Source organism: Volvox carteri (genome assembly GCF_000143455.1).
Source record: "Volvox carteri f. nagariensis unplaced genomic scaffold VOLCAscaffold_38, whole genome shotgun sequence".
NCBI lineage: Eukaryota > Viridiplantae > Chlorophyta > Chlorophyceae > Chlamydomonadales > Volvocaceae > Volvox > Volvox carteri.
This window is the reverse complement of record NW_003307581.1, coordinates 1,277,711-1,294,618: the sequence shown is the minus strand read 5'-3', so window position 1 is coordinate 1,294,618 and position 16,908 is coordinate 1,277,711. Positions and strand designations below refer to the sequence as shown.

At 55.8% G+C, this 16,908-nt stretch overlaps 2 protein-coding genes across 2 annotated transcripts; one reads left to right on the top strand and one right to left on the bottom strand.

The window, feature by feature from the left end:
• Positions 1 to 451: 451 nt before the first annotated feature.
• On the top strand, positions 452 to 2,636 carry VOLCADRAFT_94659 (uncharacterized protein; the record flags this gene model as incomplete). The annotated part of the gene is made up of 5 exons (XM_002953828.1): positions 452 to 529; positions 894 to 965; positions 1,052 to 1,092; positions 1,197 to 1,315; positions 2,572 to 2,636. Coding segments are annotated over 5 exons (375 nt in total), but the record flags the coding sequence as incomplete, so codon positions are not given.
• A 2,158-nt stretch (positions 2,637 to 4,794) lies between these two features.
• On the bottom strand, positions 4,795 to 12,332 carry VOLCADRAFT_94658 (uncharacterized protein; the record flags this gene model as incomplete). Its single annotated transcript, XM_002953760.1, has 10 exons — positions 4,795 to 4,950; positions 5,193 to 6,187; positions 6,657 to 6,771; positions 7,082 to 7,111; positions 7,638 to 7,689; positions 8,115 to 8,167; positions 9,005 to 9,124; positions 9,672 to 10,361; positions 11,331 to 11,594; positions 11,976 to 12,332. The coding sequence occupies 10 exons, from the start codon at positions 12,330 to 12,332 to the stop codon at positions 4,795 to 4,797; spliced, it is 2,832 nt and encodes a 943-aa protein (XP_002953806.1).
• Positions 12,333 to 16,908: the final 4,576 nt, after the last annotated feature.

Below are 16,908 nucleotides of genomic sequence, written 5' to 3'. Positions count from 1 at the left end.
GCTACTGCACTAGTAGAATGCCGCGGGTGGTGACACGTCAGCGCCGCGGCTACTAGGATAGTGGACACAGCGCGCCTGGCTACTGCACTAGTAGAATGCCGCGGGTGGTGACACGTCAGCGCCGCGGCTACTAGGATAGTGGACACAGCGCGCCTGGCTACTGCACTAGTAGAATGCCGCGGGTGGTGACACGTCAGCGCCGCGGCTACTAGGATAGTGGACACAGCGCGCCTGGCTACTGCACTAGTAGAATGCCGCGGGTGGTGACAAGTCAGCGCCGCGGCTACTAGGATAGTGGACACAGCGCGCCTGGCTACTGCACTAGTAGAACGCCACTAGTGGTGACATGTGAGCGCCGCGGCTACTAGCTTAGTGGACACAGCGCGCCTGGCTACTGCACTAGTAGAATGCCGCGGGTGGTGACACGTCAGCGCCGCGGCTACTAGCGCAGCGGCTGCAGAGGTCCTGGACCACCCAGAGCGTGCAGCAGGGCTCCGAGGACTCCAAGGACGCGGTACATGCGCGACTGGTGGGCCATGTCGGCTGCTTGCGGCTGGGGGCCTCTCTGCACTTGGAACTGCGTGGCCTCGCGGTCGGGGGCCTCGCCACACACCTACAGCTATAGCAACAGGCGGTGACGGAGCGCCGGACCCGCATGCATGCAGCGTACGAGCAGGAGGCGAGGCAGCCACAGCCGCAGCAGCCAGCTACAATAGCCACAGCCGCAGCAGCCACAGCAGCAGCCCCTAAGCAGCAAGGATTGCTGCATACCGGAAACACTGCGATGGCTGTGGATGGTCAACAGTGGGAGCGGGATCACAAGGCAACTCTCTGGCGCCCGGCTGTCGACGCCGTTCCCCTGCCCTTCAACGCGCATCTACGCGGCCCCCCAGTGGAGCCGTGTGGATGTGGCGGATTTGGAGGAGCGGCAGGACAACAGCAGCAGGCGCTGCAGTGCTCCCAGCGTGCGCGCCACTTCTGAGAGTGCAAAGTGGCGCAGGCGGCGGTGATACAGCAGATCTCGGCCTACGCGTCCGGACCCATATCCCAGGCGAACGTGTCGCTCGCAGAGGCACCGGCAGGGGTGCCGCGGTGCGTGTGGGACGTGGTCAGCCTTGCGGCGCTGTCCGCTATGGAACGTGCACACGGACGGGACTGCGGGCGGCAACCCCCCCCGCTATCCACCCGCGCCCGAGGCCCCAGCAGCCCCGGGGCTGGAGGTCGCGAGAGCCGTCGTGCGGTGCCGCCGACTTCTGGCAGCCTCGGCGCGGCGCCTGTGTTGCATACAGCCAGTTGGGCTGGGAGATCCCGGTAGGTGAGCTAGGGGGATCCCGGTAGATGAGCTATCCCGCTGGTCGAGGAGGGGATAGGCCCCGGAGGGTTTTTATTTGTTGGGTCTGGGTAGAGGGCTTTTCGAGTGGTACGGCTCTCGCCTCGCCACAGGTTGCGCCAAGGCAGGGGCACTGGCAGAGGGGTTTTGAGAGCTCGCTGCTGCAGGGCTTGGGAAGAGTCGCACGCGGAGGTTGTGGCTGTAGAGCAGACTGGGTGACGCTGTGTGAGATGTGCCGGTGTGGTGCTGCCTCGAGGCATCCCTAGCCCCGTCGGTGAACTGACAGCTGCTAGCCTAGTCTGTGCCCAACCCCCAACCCCCGTCGCATGCGCTCGAGAGGTGGTTAGCGCGAGTTTCTTGAACCCTGCCCGCCCAACGGTCCCCCCATCGGAGAATCAGCTGAGAGACCGGGTGGGCTTTCTATTGGGGCCTCGTGCCTTGATAGGGAGGGGTAGGGTCTGTACAGAGTTTCCGGGTTTCCTCGGTCTTAGTGAACCCTCACCCCAACCCGAGAGCCGGATCAGGCCGGGGATGGCGAGGAGTCTTGTTGCGTGTTTCAGGCTCAGTGCTCAAACTCGCGCGACGGAGCCTTGAGTTGTGAGAGCGTGCGCGCGTGCGACGCTTCCTAAGCCCCCGGGGGGGAGGCGCGCGGAGCTAGCGGACCTGCAGCTCTCGGCTGCCCAGGAGGGGACAGAGGCCCCGTCCGCAAGAGAGAGCTTAAGCGCCTTTCCGTTGGGGCTGGGCAGTAGCCCCTGGCCAGTGTCAGGTCCGGTCAGATACTTGTAACCATCACACACACGCGCACACACACAAGCGCGCAGACACACACAAACATACATACACACGCCCGCCCGCCAAACGCGTCCGGGTACCACACTAACGCCAATGGTATCACACACGCAAACCTAGCGCTGCATAACAGGACACACATACAGACACACACACAGCAAGGCCGGCCCCCCCATCGTCCTTTTACCTAAGAAACCCAACTTGCATACATACATACATACATACATACATACATACATACATACATACATACATACATACATACATACATACATACATACATACATACATACATACATACATACATACATACATACATACATACATACATACATACATACTCAGGCTGCCTATTGCATTTTCGGCGGGTGGTCATCAGGGGACGTTTAAAGGATTTGGTCGTCCGCTGCGCTACCCCCCTAATGCACCCTTAGTCCCTCCTTTCCCCTCAGGCAGTGATAATGCTGGAGCCTACAGCGACACACGTCCTCCGCCCTACCTTCTGGTCGCGGCCTAAACCGGTCGTCACATAAAACACATAAAACACATACACGCATATACACACACGCACACGCAGTATCCCGTGGTGGCGGCGCTATCACGGCCATATGCCCCAAAGCAAGCCGTTTGCAAATACCGTCATGACGAGTAACAGTAGTAGTAGGAGGAGCAGGAGCAGTAGTAGTAGTAGAAGTAGAAGTAGGAGTAACACCACTGGTCAGGAGTAAATAAATGTAATACTTCAAGAAAGCGATGCGAGCGTAACTACGTCCATGATCACATAAAAAGACGCGCTTTATGACATGGCACGTGACATGGCACGTGCGGCTAGCCTACTGTACCCGCCACACGCCCCCTCATCATCAGACGTGTGTCACCCGTGAAAACCTGACGCCGCTGTTGGAAGCCGGGGGACCTCATTCATCCAACAGGGCAAAAAGAAACATGACATAACGAGCTTTAGACGCCATAAGAGGCCCCATCCCGTACATTCTCATAACCCGCAAGCCCTCATCCAGCTTTCTTCTGCGCATGAGCATATGCACGTACGCATATACGACTGCATAGGTGCTTGAAAGCGGAATACGCTACGCGCGTGTGCCCATGAAGGCAGTGTTTGCCTGGGCAGTCTGCATACACAGCCACCTGGGTTTGTGACAAGCTTGCAACTACAAGGCTCCTTGAGCGTCGTGCCCAGAGCAACACTGCCGATCACGCACTCACCCATGTACACAATTCTCACCCCGCCCCATGAGACCGAAGGGTGAACCTCCACTGCCAGGTCCTAGATATTGCGGAAGAGGCTTCGTCACCCAAACGCTACGATGCCTGCGAAAGATTCCACACAGCCGCACCGTCGCCAGGATGTCGACTTTGCCTTCCGCCCACCGCCCTCAATGCCGCATCCACGGGAAGTGGATCCGATCTGAGCTGAGTCAGAAATGGAACCCATTCCATGGAACACAATGAACTTTAGCGCACATTTAAAGTCATGTACAAAAATGCAACAAGTCGCGAAATGCATGCAACCAGTACTGCAGCTACAAATGATGTTTTCGGTAACGAAAAAATATTCGTATATGAAATCTTGTGTGTGGAAGAGGATTTTCGCGATGAAGTTATTTTTATGAATCTTGTCCAGGTGAAAGACTATTTTACCCACATCAAAGGGACAAACCCACAATTAGTGAAGATGGACATGCAACCCGGAGGCAAGCACGCAACAAAAGCTATTATGCTTTTTGCGTTAACGGATACTTTTTCCTTCCACGTTTTGCGAAAAAACGAAAACCTCTTCGCATTATTCTTGAGTCTTTGCAAGCATCCTCGCCATTACCAGCCTTCCTTCGTTAACTCCTTCTGTCTTATCATTCAACTCACTGTAGCCGCTGCCACTCGTGTCGTGGTTTAACCTGTACCTCACATGCACCATCGTCGTACCCTTGTACCCTTGTACCTTGTACACGTCAAAAAATCGCCCATTCTTAAGGACAACGACGGCAACCCACTTGCCAACAGCAACCACACCGCAAACGGATACAGCAACTTCAAGAAACGGCACACATGCATGCATTCATACAGATCCGGCAATGGATCTGAACGGATCAGAGGGGAGTTGAACGGAGCAATCACGGCCGCTCGGCAGTACACCCAAAGCCCTATGGAACCCGCATCTTTACCGCACCTTGTTGGACGCGGCCATAACCGCAAAGCACCCCGGTAACGGCCTCGTAATGCAGCCTCGTCCCTACACCCAAACTCCCCCCTCACAACCCCCTCACAACGCGGGTTTCCCGCACCCCACTGGGCCCCGAGATCAACCCACGGCACCAAACCTGCTTGCTTGCTTGCGGGTAGGTTGGGCTGCTGGCTTGCTTGGGGACACCCATTCAAGGAAGGCTCTCCGGGAGGGAGCCCCAAAGGGGCAAGCGCAGCAACGGCGGCGCCGCTGGCACCCAAGATGTCCATGACAATGGCGGCGGCGGCGGCGGGGGCGCCGATGACGGCAGCCGTGACAATCGCTGAAGCTAATCTCTGGCTCCGGAGTAATCATTGCTGAGCAGCAGTAGCGGTGGTTGACTCGCATATTCAGTAGTGGTGACATTTTAGGGTATGTCTGCAACAGGCAATGGAACTGCTGCTGCTGCTGCTGCTAGGACGGCTGTTTTAATTGACTACAGCCCAGCTGCTCGCGATGTGATGGCTGGTGAACCGCATTCAAAGGACGCGTCAACAGTAATGATGGGGGCGGAAGCACCACCGAGTAGACCGCCAACACTTCCACCAGCAGCAATAACTGCAACCCCGCCGGGAGTCCTCAACGCCACTCCCTGCGTTCGTTGTTGGATTGTGCAGCAGCGATTCAATAAGAGAGGCGGCAGCAGGGAAGGAGGCTCCAAGAAGGATTCCTGCACCAAATAAGACAACAACTAAAGGCCATTAATACACGGGAACGTCAACGTAAACGACACTGTACAGCACAGCACATTACAGAAAACGAAAAAACAAAAAAAACAAGGGAAGAACGAAACGAAGCAGGAAATGGGAGGAAGAAGACGTGCCCATAGTGTACCTGAGAGTTCTCAACAAGCCCTGCAAAATTGCTCTTCGTACAAGTGTACGACGATCTGTCCGCCATAGAACTGGATTCCGTGGCGCAAACCGACGAGGCGTCCAGGGTTATGGAACGAACTTGCGGCGGCGAGGGCGACGGCAGCAGCCGCGGCGGCGGCGCCAACGTCGCCTCCATCCCCTCTTCCACCGCTGCCGCCGCCGCCGTCCCCATCCCAACCGCGGCGGCGGCGGTCGCGGCGGCAGCGGCGGCGGCGGCAGCGGTCGCAGTCGTAGCCGACAATCCTACAAGTAAATGTCGCCCTCTGACCCCCTGGGGAAGCACCATGCAGCGGCTGTATACATGGCTGAGGGACGGCAACCCCTTGCACTCCGCCGCCTCCGAGACTGTAAGCGGTGGCAGCCTCCGCGCCCGCCGCGGGGTTCCCGGGTCACCGCTACTGCTGCCGTGCTCCAGGGTGTCTCCCAACCACACCGCGCCGCCGCCGCCGCCGCCGCTGTTGCAGTTACTGGCGCCCCCGCCCCCCCCGCCGACCCCTCCCTGGCGTGCGTCTCCGCTCGCATCCAGACATCCCAGGCTGAGGCTACCCGTCCCTGTCGAACCCATGCCGCTGTTGCCACCGCCGGCAGTACCGCCGCCGCCGGCAGCGCCGCCGCCGCCACCGCGGCTCCGGTCGGCGCGGCGCGGTGCGGAAGCGGGCTCGGGATACTCCAGCACGTGGCGCAATAGCCGTTGCAGCGCAGGTACGATTCTTGAGAAGGGAGGTCGCGCTGTGGGGTCCCGCTGGCAGCACGTTTCCGACAGGCGCCGCAGCAGACGGTACGTGTCATCCGGCCAGTCTAGCGACAGAGTGCCATGCACGATCCCCAGCAAGAGCTGCACGCTGCGTAGCTTGCCATGCGACGCGTACGGCGGCTTGCCGCAACACATGTAGTACAGCAACATGCCGTACGACCAGACATCACTCTTTTTGGAGGGGCCTCGATCCGGGACTTCTGCGTGGGTCAAATGGGAAGGTGGGCATTCGTAGGTTTAGCATGTTGGTCTTTGAGTGATAAATTCCATTTAAATTCCACATCAGGCCCCGTTGCTTAGATTTTGTATTTTGTACTCTGTCATCCTCCTCTTATCTAACTTGCGGCACTCAGGAGGCTCTTGGGCCCCTCCGCTGGCTCGTACAGCCTCGCGTTACACCCTGCTGGGATTAGACCCACGCACCCGTCTTTCTGGGTAACGCGGTCTGGAGGTGTAACATACATACAGACAGACACAGAGTACGAACCTTCAGATTCGAGAGGAACCCTTGTAAGCTGCGGAGAACAAACCTTCACGCTTTGGCTCCTCTCTGTTCCTCTTAAAACTGACGAACGCTGCATTCGTGAGTGACGTACGACGTTCTTTAACGCAGCGCCTATGCACGGTAGCGGTATTTGTTGAAGGAGCTGCTTGCGGTCGTACCCTTACCTGGAGCCATGTACGGCAATGAGCCCCAGCCCCGAGACAGCGACCGAGGGTCGCTCAGACCGTTGGCGGTTTGGTGCACGTCAGGCGCCTCCAGGCCTGAGTCGGAGGTGCCGGGCTGGCAGGCAGGACGGGGGGGGAACAGTGTTTTAGGGTTGTCCGAATTGTTACAACTGCAGCAGATGGTAAGTAGGCGGAAGGCGCTGAGGAGCGGTGGTTAAGTAGAGGTCCATGCGACGGCCACTTTTGGCGAGTTCCTGGGGATTCTGGCCCGTGGGAAATAAGCAGCGATAACGGCTCATTTTTGGTTGCGACCCCCCCCCCACCTAACCAACCAACTTAATATCGACACATCCTACCAACCATCCAAACACCCAAGACCCGAACCTGCATCCGTACAGTACAATCCCGTACAGACCCGTACCTACCTGATGCGCAGCCAGCCCAAAGTCCGACACCTGTGACACGCAACATTCGTTCGGTTGCGGTTTTAAGTTTTGCGGGCAGTACGCGTGCACACATGATTTATAAGCATGTGTTGCCTAAATAGATTAACCAATTGTACTTTTCGAAATGCAAACTTGGCCATTCGCCCGCTAGCTCGGCGGTGGTGGATTCTGCAACAACTCACCCAGTGAGCTCCGGGGCAATCGTGTGCTAGGGGCGGGGGCTTATTGCCCCCGTTAGTTAGTTAGTTAGTTTAAACGACCGTAGCAGTGCCATGCATGCGCGCACACACAGACACACACAGACACACACACACACATCCTTACACACCCGTACACGCACACACGCACGGAGAAGGGAGTCTACAACGACGACCCTGCATACAATTAAAACACGTGTTACCCGCTTCTCCATCACTGTTAAACTGCAATGCCCTGGCAGCCGCACATACATACGAATACACGCGCTGTGGAACCGGAATCCCTTTCCCGTACCGGGAGTCCAGTATCATACAAGCCATGTCGTACTGCGCCGTACCTTGGCTGTGTAACCTCTTAAGTCCTGCTCCCACAGCCGCGAGGAACCGCCGCTACGTGCCGACATCGGTGCAATAGATTGCAGCAGGACATTGCTACACCGTATCATTGACCGTGGTGACAGTAATGGCGACAGCAACGGCAATGTCAGTGGGGAGGGTTGGGGGGGAATAGGGCGGCGGGAAAAAGTGTGAGGAGGTCTAAAAGCTAGTGTGGTGTCCGGGCGGTGCCCGACTGGCTTACCGCTTGCGGGCTTCAGCCACGAGGCAGAGCACGGAGCCATATCCCCTAGGGGGTCATCTATCCGCTCGAGCGGAAGGGAACCGTCGCGTCCGGCCGTACACTTGGGTAGTACCCGCCCCCCAAGTGATTTTGAAGGTGGTTATAGAAGCCTCGCAGCGGCGAGTGCTTTGAAAACGCATCGTAGCCACCCACCATCACCGTACTCTACCGCCGCCGGCACCGCAGTGCTCCTCACCTCGGTTTCAGGTCTCCGTGTACAATATCCAGGGAATGCAGGTGGCACATGCCCTGCATGTGTGTATTAGTGGGGTGTGTATGGGGGGAAAAGGGGGGGAAGATCAGGTTGAGGCTCCGGGGTACGAAGGGGAGAAGGGAAGCCGCTGGAAAGCATTGTCCTCGACTTGAAGCGGTCGGCCGGTGCGGACAGCGGATTGGCGTGAGTGTGGTGACGCGACGCAACACCGGCTGCAGCTGCAGCTGCAGCGAACGCTTCAATGTGTTCACGATTTTTTGCAGTAAAAATATACGGGTCACGAGTATTTAAAGCGTGTAGCACTGGAAAAGGCCGCCAGTAACGGGCATCTTCGTACATATGGAGTAGGAACTACCTGCGATTGTCTGTCATCTACTTCGGACAGCCTATTTCGGCCCTTAGGGCCCTCTGGGGGGGCTCCTTGGGACCCTCTAGTGTCCATGGACTCCTCGTCACGAGACCTTTGGAGGGTAACGGAATTCCAGAAGGTGGTGCATAACACACATACACACACACACTCTTCGGGTTTTGATCGATAACAGCGGCCCTCCAATAATGGAGTGCTTCGGCGGTCGTTCCCGTTGGGGTACGGTTAGGTGCCCCTGGACACCGTCAGGCCCGGATCGATATGTAACAGATACATACATACATACATACATACATACATACATACATACATACATACATACATACATACATACATACATACATACATACATACATACATACATACACGCAAACAAGATGTTGTTAGACAGGAGCTCTTCTTCCAGGACTTATCAAAAAGCCACACAGCAGAATACAACCCAGTCCAGGTCAACAACAGGAGTGATCTTTCCTAACAGTTCCTGTCAGTTACATAATCCGCCTACCTGCGCAATCTCCAGTGCCGTACGTAAAAGCGCAAGCAAATCGTTGGATCGTTCCGCAGACCGTACGGCACTGAGGGGATGTCGTTGCATGAGCTGCTGCAAAGTGCCAAGGTCGCACAACTGGGAAGGCGGGAGAGGGGGAGGGAGGGTGAAAATGGGTAATGAGGGCGGTCAGGACGAGGCTGCCGGGGAAATACTCAACCCGGGTGATGTGTGTGTGGGGGGGGGAGGAAGGAGATGCCTAAGAGGGCGACAGCTGGGGGCCGAGAAGCCTCGTTAGGAGTTAACGCGTGTGGGTTTAGTGACCCTTGGGGGCCTCAGGAACACTAAAGTACCCCACGTACGCACTCACGTTGTTGTCGATGTGCCCTTTGGCTCTTCGGCTTCTTTGCTTTCATGCATAGAAGCTTGGTAGCTACCCGCCGCTGTAACAACATCAACAAACAGCGGCATCACGCACACACACGTAAAGTAACACCGACAAGCGCATGCACGTTCCGTCTTTCACCTCACACCCTTTCCATTCACCCGCGCCTCGCTTCGAGTGGTCTTTTCCCTCCCTTCGGAATATGTTCCAGACACATCTCCGTCCCTCTAGCCACCCTCTTCCACGCGCCTACAACTACGGGGCCCCGGCAGCACAGCTCTGCTTGAAGGTGGACCGCACCTCCATGAGCACCAGAGTGCAATGCACCCCCGGCCGTGCACCTGAAGCCGCCAGAACCTCCCATAGCTCATTGGACTGCACGTTGTGCTCGTCCAGTACGGCGGATCCTATCAGGTCTGACAGGGTCAACGTCGTACGGCTGGAAGCGCGCGGCGCTCCTCCGCCAGCAGCCCCGCCTCCGCCGCCTCCGCCGGCGCTTGCATCTAGGTTCACCAGTGACAGGCTGCACTTTTCAAGGGCAAAAGGACCTCCGCTACCGTGGTCTTGACAGCCGTCAGCATTTCCCCCACCGCCGCTGCTGCCACGGGGGGTCCGTCCGCGTGGCCCTGCCAGTGATGGAGAAGTGGGCCTGTCATCATCTCTGGCGGCTTCGGCAGCGCCCTGTCGCGGCGCCCCGTCTCCGGCAGACTCGTTGAACAAGGCTGTGGTCGCCGCCGCAGTACTGACCGTGACGGTGGCGGCGGCGGGGCTGATGGACGGCATGGCGCCGTTTGCTGTCGTAGAGACCGTGGATGAGCGAGATGTGGTTCCCAGCCCGCGACCCGATCTGCGCTGCTGTTGCTGATGATGCTCGTCGTGTTGCTCCTCTTGCCGTTCATGCACCTCCCCTTCCTCCAGCAATACCTGCGGCTGCTGCTCCAAAAGGCCCACTTCGCCGGGGAGGCCTTCAGACCCCAGAGATTTTAGCGCCTGAGTAACAGAAACAGCCGTGTACGACGTGGGCGCTGACCTGTCGTTCCCACCACCGCCGCCATCTCCTAGTACGAGCAGGTCCATATCCTTGGATTTAATAAATGCGGATGGTGCAGTTGAAACCTGATCCAGATCCGGAAGTAAATTTGGATTCTCACCGCAGGCTCCCAAGGGACCGCGTCCTTGGGCGCCTTGTTCAAGATCCGTCATCCCGTGCAGCTGCCTGTGTCCCTGTTCCTGCTGCTGCTGCTGCTGTTGATCTTGCTGCTCCTGCTGTTGTTGATCTTGTTGTTGTTGTTGTTGTTGATCTTGTTGTTGTTGCTGCTGCTGTCGTTGATCTTGTTGTTGTTGCTGCTGCTGTTGCTGCATATGGGTGTCATCAAGGTGGTGTCCCTGGGGTCCTGTTTCAGCAAGCATGACGTGAATGGGGTGTGGCCCGATAGCTAGGTCCTGATGCTGATGCTGGTCCTGGCGTTGATGTTGATTTTGGTGCTGGTGTTGCTGGCGGTAATAAACTGCTGGCCCACCCAGGGGCAGGTGGCGCGAGGGGGAGGGGTCCAGGGGCAGTTGATCTGGCGGCGGTGGCAAGGGGACTGGCGGCGCCGCCGCCGCCGAGCAGCTACGCGAAACGCCGCTGTCGTCGCCGCCGCCGCCGCCGCGGCTGCTGCCAGACGGTTGGGATGAAGCGGCCCGATGCAACCCCGGCGGCTCCGCAACCTTTCCACGCTGCCCTTTCGCCCCTTCTCCACGCCGCTGCTGGCTGCTGTGACCCTTAGCCTGCAACCCTGTTCCCTGCTGCTGCCTCTGTTGCCCACCCTCCTCGCTTGAAGGCACCGGCTGCTGCTGCTGCTGCTGCTGCCGCAGAACAGCATATGCTGTTGATGCTACTGCCGTCCCAGCCGCCTGTGGTCGCGGCGCGACGTCAGCCTCCGTAACGTAACCGGAGAAGGCAGCAAAGCACTGCACCATATGAGGGTGCGAGGCGACGCGATTCAGGAGCGCCTCCCGTACATTCTCCCGTACTTCGTCCGGGGTATTGCTGACCAAAATCTTGACTGCCACGGGACTGCCACGCCACAGACCCCCATACACGCGGCCTCCAGAGCCGCTGCCAATCCATGACAGCTGGGTGAGCTCGCCGTGGAGGGGCAGCAGGCTTCGCAACTGGTTGAAGGTTGCAGCAGCGGCGGCTGCCGCAGCCGCCGCGGCGGCTGCCGAGCTGAGGGCGTCCTGGGGCAGACGAAGGGTACGGGGCAGATCACATAACTAGAGTGCATGGAAACGGAAAAAGAGTCGATGACAGACACCCCGTCGATTCCATTGCGGGCAAATTCGCCATCGATTGCCTAGGAAGGCGTGCGTGGGGAGTGAGGGGGAGACGTTAATTCACCATCGCGGTGGAGGACCTGAAAAGTGGAGGAAACCGCCCAGCTCCAATGCGATTCAGCAAAGTACTCAGCCATGCATGCACCGTTGTATATTCAAATAACGGCGCCCAGCAGTGGACTAGCAAACTCCGCATTGGGTTTCCCGATCCTGATTAGGAGCGTACATAGGGGCCATTGCTATTGCACAGGGCAGCAGCGGGCGGAGTTGGGCACACGGGCACACCTGATGGGCTAGGGTGCGTTCTCTTGGGTCAGAGGACATTTCCCGGGACTCGAACGGCGAAGGGGGTGTACCAGTGTACTGCGGCGCTGCTTCGGCAGTAGATGGCAGTGATGCCGGCTGTCGCAGCGAAACCGACTGGGCCAGCACGCTGCTTTGAGGTGTGGGCCGGTCGCAGGTCATGGCAGTTCCTGTCGGCGTTGCTCCATAGCTCGTGCTCGCGGCCGGCAGCGTGGTCGAGGAGGCCGTATGCAGGCGGCGGGTAGCGTTCTCTGCAACGCCCTCGTTCTCAGCGGTTCCCCAGGGTGAAGCGGAGGTAGCCGTTTGACACCAGCGCCAACAGAAGCAGGGCACAGACATGATCAAGTGTATTAAGCGGCTTGAGATTTTAACGCCCCTTGAAGTAGTCCGAGTGGGTATCACAGCCCTGCTACCAGCCAAGCTGGCGAGCCGTCGCGTGTATTACGCGCAGTGTAATTCATGCATACTACATAAAGCACTTTGACCCGGGAAATTAAAGGAGTTCCCGCCGCTTCGCAAATGCACTTCTGCCGGGTTGATGTGCTAAGTACGTTCATATCTTGAAATGAATCCCCAATGGTATGCCTGGTAACAGAACTAAAAACGTTCTGTATATCCTACTCTGTGTATGAAGGCTGGATTCCTGTACTAGTTTCTCATACTTGCATCGATAAAATGAAATAAACTTCTGGACCGCAACTAGACCGAAACTTAAATGCTGTACTTGATTCGATCAATTTTGCTTGCTTACAAGATTTTTTTGAGGTCGAAAGAGTTTGCGTGAACGGCATTTGCCGTTTAGCCGTTTAGCGCCTGCCACGTGATTCTCCTCAGCGGCTCGGGTTAGCCAGCAGAATTTGTGTGCATATGCATATACATTCAAAATAGGTAACTGTTTTGCATCATTTACAAATTCCAGGGAGGACGACAAAATTACTCCTGACGTATACGTGATATTGCTCTGGTTTCCAGCTGGGCGACCGAGCTACTTCGTCCATTTGGGCTGGGCAGTCTAACCTTCTTCTTAAGATGACAACACTGCACGGTAAGATTGGTTCGATGGGTGCAGTTAAAACAAAGTGCCAAATAACTTCAACCGAATCGCTATTTTGCTATGATGGAGGCTCCCGAACAGGTGCCAACGGCAATGCGGGTATAAGGCAGTGGTTATAGTGCTTAAGTGGGCGGTATTTTGCTGCCGCGCGTTGATGTAACACCGTGCCGTTGGTTACGGCCTGTTTCTCTGACCTCTTCTGACCCGCCTTCTCTGCCCTTTGGACGACAACAGTAAACCTCAGTTCCCGGAGCAATTGGAGAAAGGGCCGCCACACCGAAATGTCATTTGCCGCCCGCAGCTGTGGCCCTTCTTGTTCTTGCCTTCGCTTTGCGATTGTGCGTGACTGCCTATTTCCTGGGAATTGTGTAGCGTGATTGAACGCAGTGACGCGAGACTGCTGAAGGTTTGTCGGCCAAAGCGCGGCCCCGAACCTGATGGCAATACCCCGATTCACGTGTTTGTGGGCAAGCTCACCAAGATGGTGCGAATTTTGCCCTGCAAAGCCTCTGTTGACCCTGTTAAAGCGGCTGAAATTTCCTTCAACACAGTTGTGTGTTCGTATGGCGTTCCATATGTACAATGACGAGGTCTGAGGGCTCACGTCGGAGCCTCATATTTTCTGTCTGAGTGTACTAACTGAGGCCTTGTGTCCAGTGAAGTTAGTACGGCCAGGCCGAGTTCTTTTTGAATAAGGCCCACAGTGTTGTGCGTGAGGCGTTCCTAGGGGCGCTGCACTCGACCCGTTCAGGGTCCACTGTAACAATCGCATTCTCTCCCTTTGTAGTAATTGTGACAGGGATCCAAAGTCCATCTCTGCATTTTCGAGTCCCTTTTTGGAGGGTACGGAATCGACAACGGAAAAAATCGCATTCTGGAGGATATGTTGCGCCATTTTGTTTCCGGTATCAATCCTTGTGCTCCCGTAACTTACCGATGGCTGAGATTGCCATGAACAATTCATTGCATGAACTCACGCAAACGACTCCTTTTCGGTTGATACACGGTTACAAGCCCCTAACTCCGGCTTCCCACCTAGTTTGAAAATTCGGGGTTGAGAAGTCCCAGAAGCGCATGGAAAGCGTTGCCAATATGTCAAATCGGTTGTATGTTGAATTCAGTACGGATGTGCAAATTGGAACTTTGGAACGAGCTAAATTGTGCTTGGCTGCTGCTCGAGATTGGGTGAAGAAATGGGCTGACAAAGGTCGCTCGGAAAGAGGACTTTCTGTTGGTGATCGCGTACTCTTTGAGTACGAAACATATTAATATTGAGGGCTGCATTAGTTGCTACCTCGCTTGGACCCTTTGTGGTTAAGGAAAAGATCAACGCGGTGGCGTATCGGTTGGATCTTCCGCCGGCTGTTCGTACACATGATGACTTTCAAATGTCGTTCCTTTGCCCGTATCTTGATGGTGGTCGCGTTCAGTTACCTCCGCCACCTCGAATTGTTGAGGAGGAACTGGAATTTGAAATTGAGTCCATTCTGCTTCACAAGGAAGTGGACGACGGACTAAGAAGAATCTATGGAAAGATCAGGGCCCAGAATTAGATGCTTGGGAACCTGAACTAAACCTAACCAGCTGCGGCGAACCTTGAAGTAACAAGGTCACTTTCAAATGACGCTGACGCTTCTGGCTCGAAGCCGCATCAAGTCCCTCAAACTAATCGTCACGGCCGTGTGATCAAGAAGCCTTCACACTTCAATGCTTTTCTCGGACACTTGTCTGTCATCAGCGGGGTTCCGGAATCCCTGCTTTCTCCTCACGTGTGGCGGTGGAGGCAAGGTTAGCTGGCTGTCGGGAAGACCAGTAACTTAGGGGAGGGATGATGTAACGTGCATAAGCAGGTACATATCTCTGAATTTCCTGATACTTTATCCGAGGGACTCAAGGGGCTATTTCCAAGACTTTTCCGCTTATGTAGCCGCAAAGTTGTACGGTTCGTACATCCGATGGCTACATCTTCGCTGATGTATCCCCATCCGGTGTCTTCGGACACCACCTGGACGTGCTGTGATTAAGGATACGGACAAGGATAGGGACAAACGTTGCATCTGGTACCTTACATTTTGAGGCCCTTTTCTTGGACGGATCGCAGCGACCGGTTCCGCAACGACCCCTTTCCCCGCAGCTAGCCGGCCACTGCATGCACTACCATTGCATACAGTATCACTAGCAGAGTCATGGGGAAGCAATTGTCCCACGCTGCTCAGGAACGGTTTCCGACATTGCTTCGAGGCTTTGTCGCCGTAAGAATCGCGCCGTCCTGCTCTCTCCGAATTTCGGCATCCGCTTCGTATTCTTCTTGATTAGCAGTGGCAAGAATGGAAGGGCCTTTACTTAGTGGCAACACACCGGCCATACCGGCCGGCCGTCGACCAGCGGGCAGGTTATTACGCTACTCGTATTCATTCGGCAGTCATACAGCAGTTGCCAGTCTGGGAAGCATTACTGCGACAGTGCTCTTCTTTTGTCAGCTGACAAAAGCTATCGGATGCACGTTCCTGCAGAAGGCGTTACGGAAGTTACGACAACCTGGGACGAGGTACCGGATAATTGCGGCTAGTGTCGAGTTGCGACCGCTAGGGACAAAATCGGTTTTTAATCTGGAAACGTTTATTGCGGCTTTCGATGAAACATCCAAATACCTACCATAATCGGCACTTATGTTAAGATAGAACCTTAGAAATGCTTAATTTACGAATATCCCAGAACTACGGCGTCCCCGAACTTTTAAAGCAGCTGCTATTTTGTCGCAACTGCAGCTGCGACAAAATAAATACAGAACAGAACAGAAAATCGACTTAATAAATACATGGCTGCGGTGAGGTCATATCCAGCTTGCAGCCGTGGCAGGTTATCATCGTCATACCTGGACCGGCTAAGTGCCCCGCGGGGACGGGGCGGCCGCCTTTTGTCATTTGAACAGAAAGTGGATAAAGAAATAGCGTAATAATTTTTGACGTCCCTGTAAGCTGGTTGTCATCGCCATTCGTTTGTTACAAGCTTGCCGGCCTTTCACGGCCAAGTGGCTCAACATGACGGATTTAAGAAATAATGTAGAGGGCGAATGGCAAGTCGAAAAAGTATGACAGTCAAACTACCAAAACGGTTCGTGGCCAACCTTGGCGCTGTACCAGTAAACCTTTCAAGGCCCCCACACTCCCATTAACAAGCGACTTAAGTGCGAACAAAGCAACATCACCAGCCCCGATAGGAACTCGGACAAGGCGCAGCCAGGACCCTGATCAGTTCCATAGCGACCAGCAACGATACATAAACCAATATCTGAGCATCAAGGCGTGGCACCATCATGGTGCTTTGGTACCGCGGCTGACTGCCCTTCGCTAATTAGCTATTGGAAATAGGTGTGCTTCGGCCGCCTTCATTTTCAAATTTGTGGACATGGCCCCCATATGCCACAAGCACTGGGGGTTCGGCTGGAGGGCTGTGTTTGGTGAGATGCTTGGATCATAAAATAGTTCCATCACACCCCTGGTAAAGGTCCCCGATAACGCTGTCAACCACTCACATTTGGCCCCTGGAGCACAGGATCAATTCGCTGGCCAGGACAGCGCTCGCAAGCCTGCGTTGAAGCCATACGGCAAGGCTGTGGGCATTGCTGCACACTCTTCCTTACAGCTGGTGTGCAGGACGCAGCCATGTGGTGACGGAGGCAGCGGAGGGCGTCGACGCGTCTTTGGCGCATGTATGTATGGAGGAAATGAACGCAAGTGCACGTACTACAGGAGCGCCGTGCTTGAATTAACGCAACGAGTGACTAAAAACCAAATCCTACCGTCTCACCGCTGCTGGTAGCACCCATTCACTGTATAGGATAGGCAATCGACGGCCTGA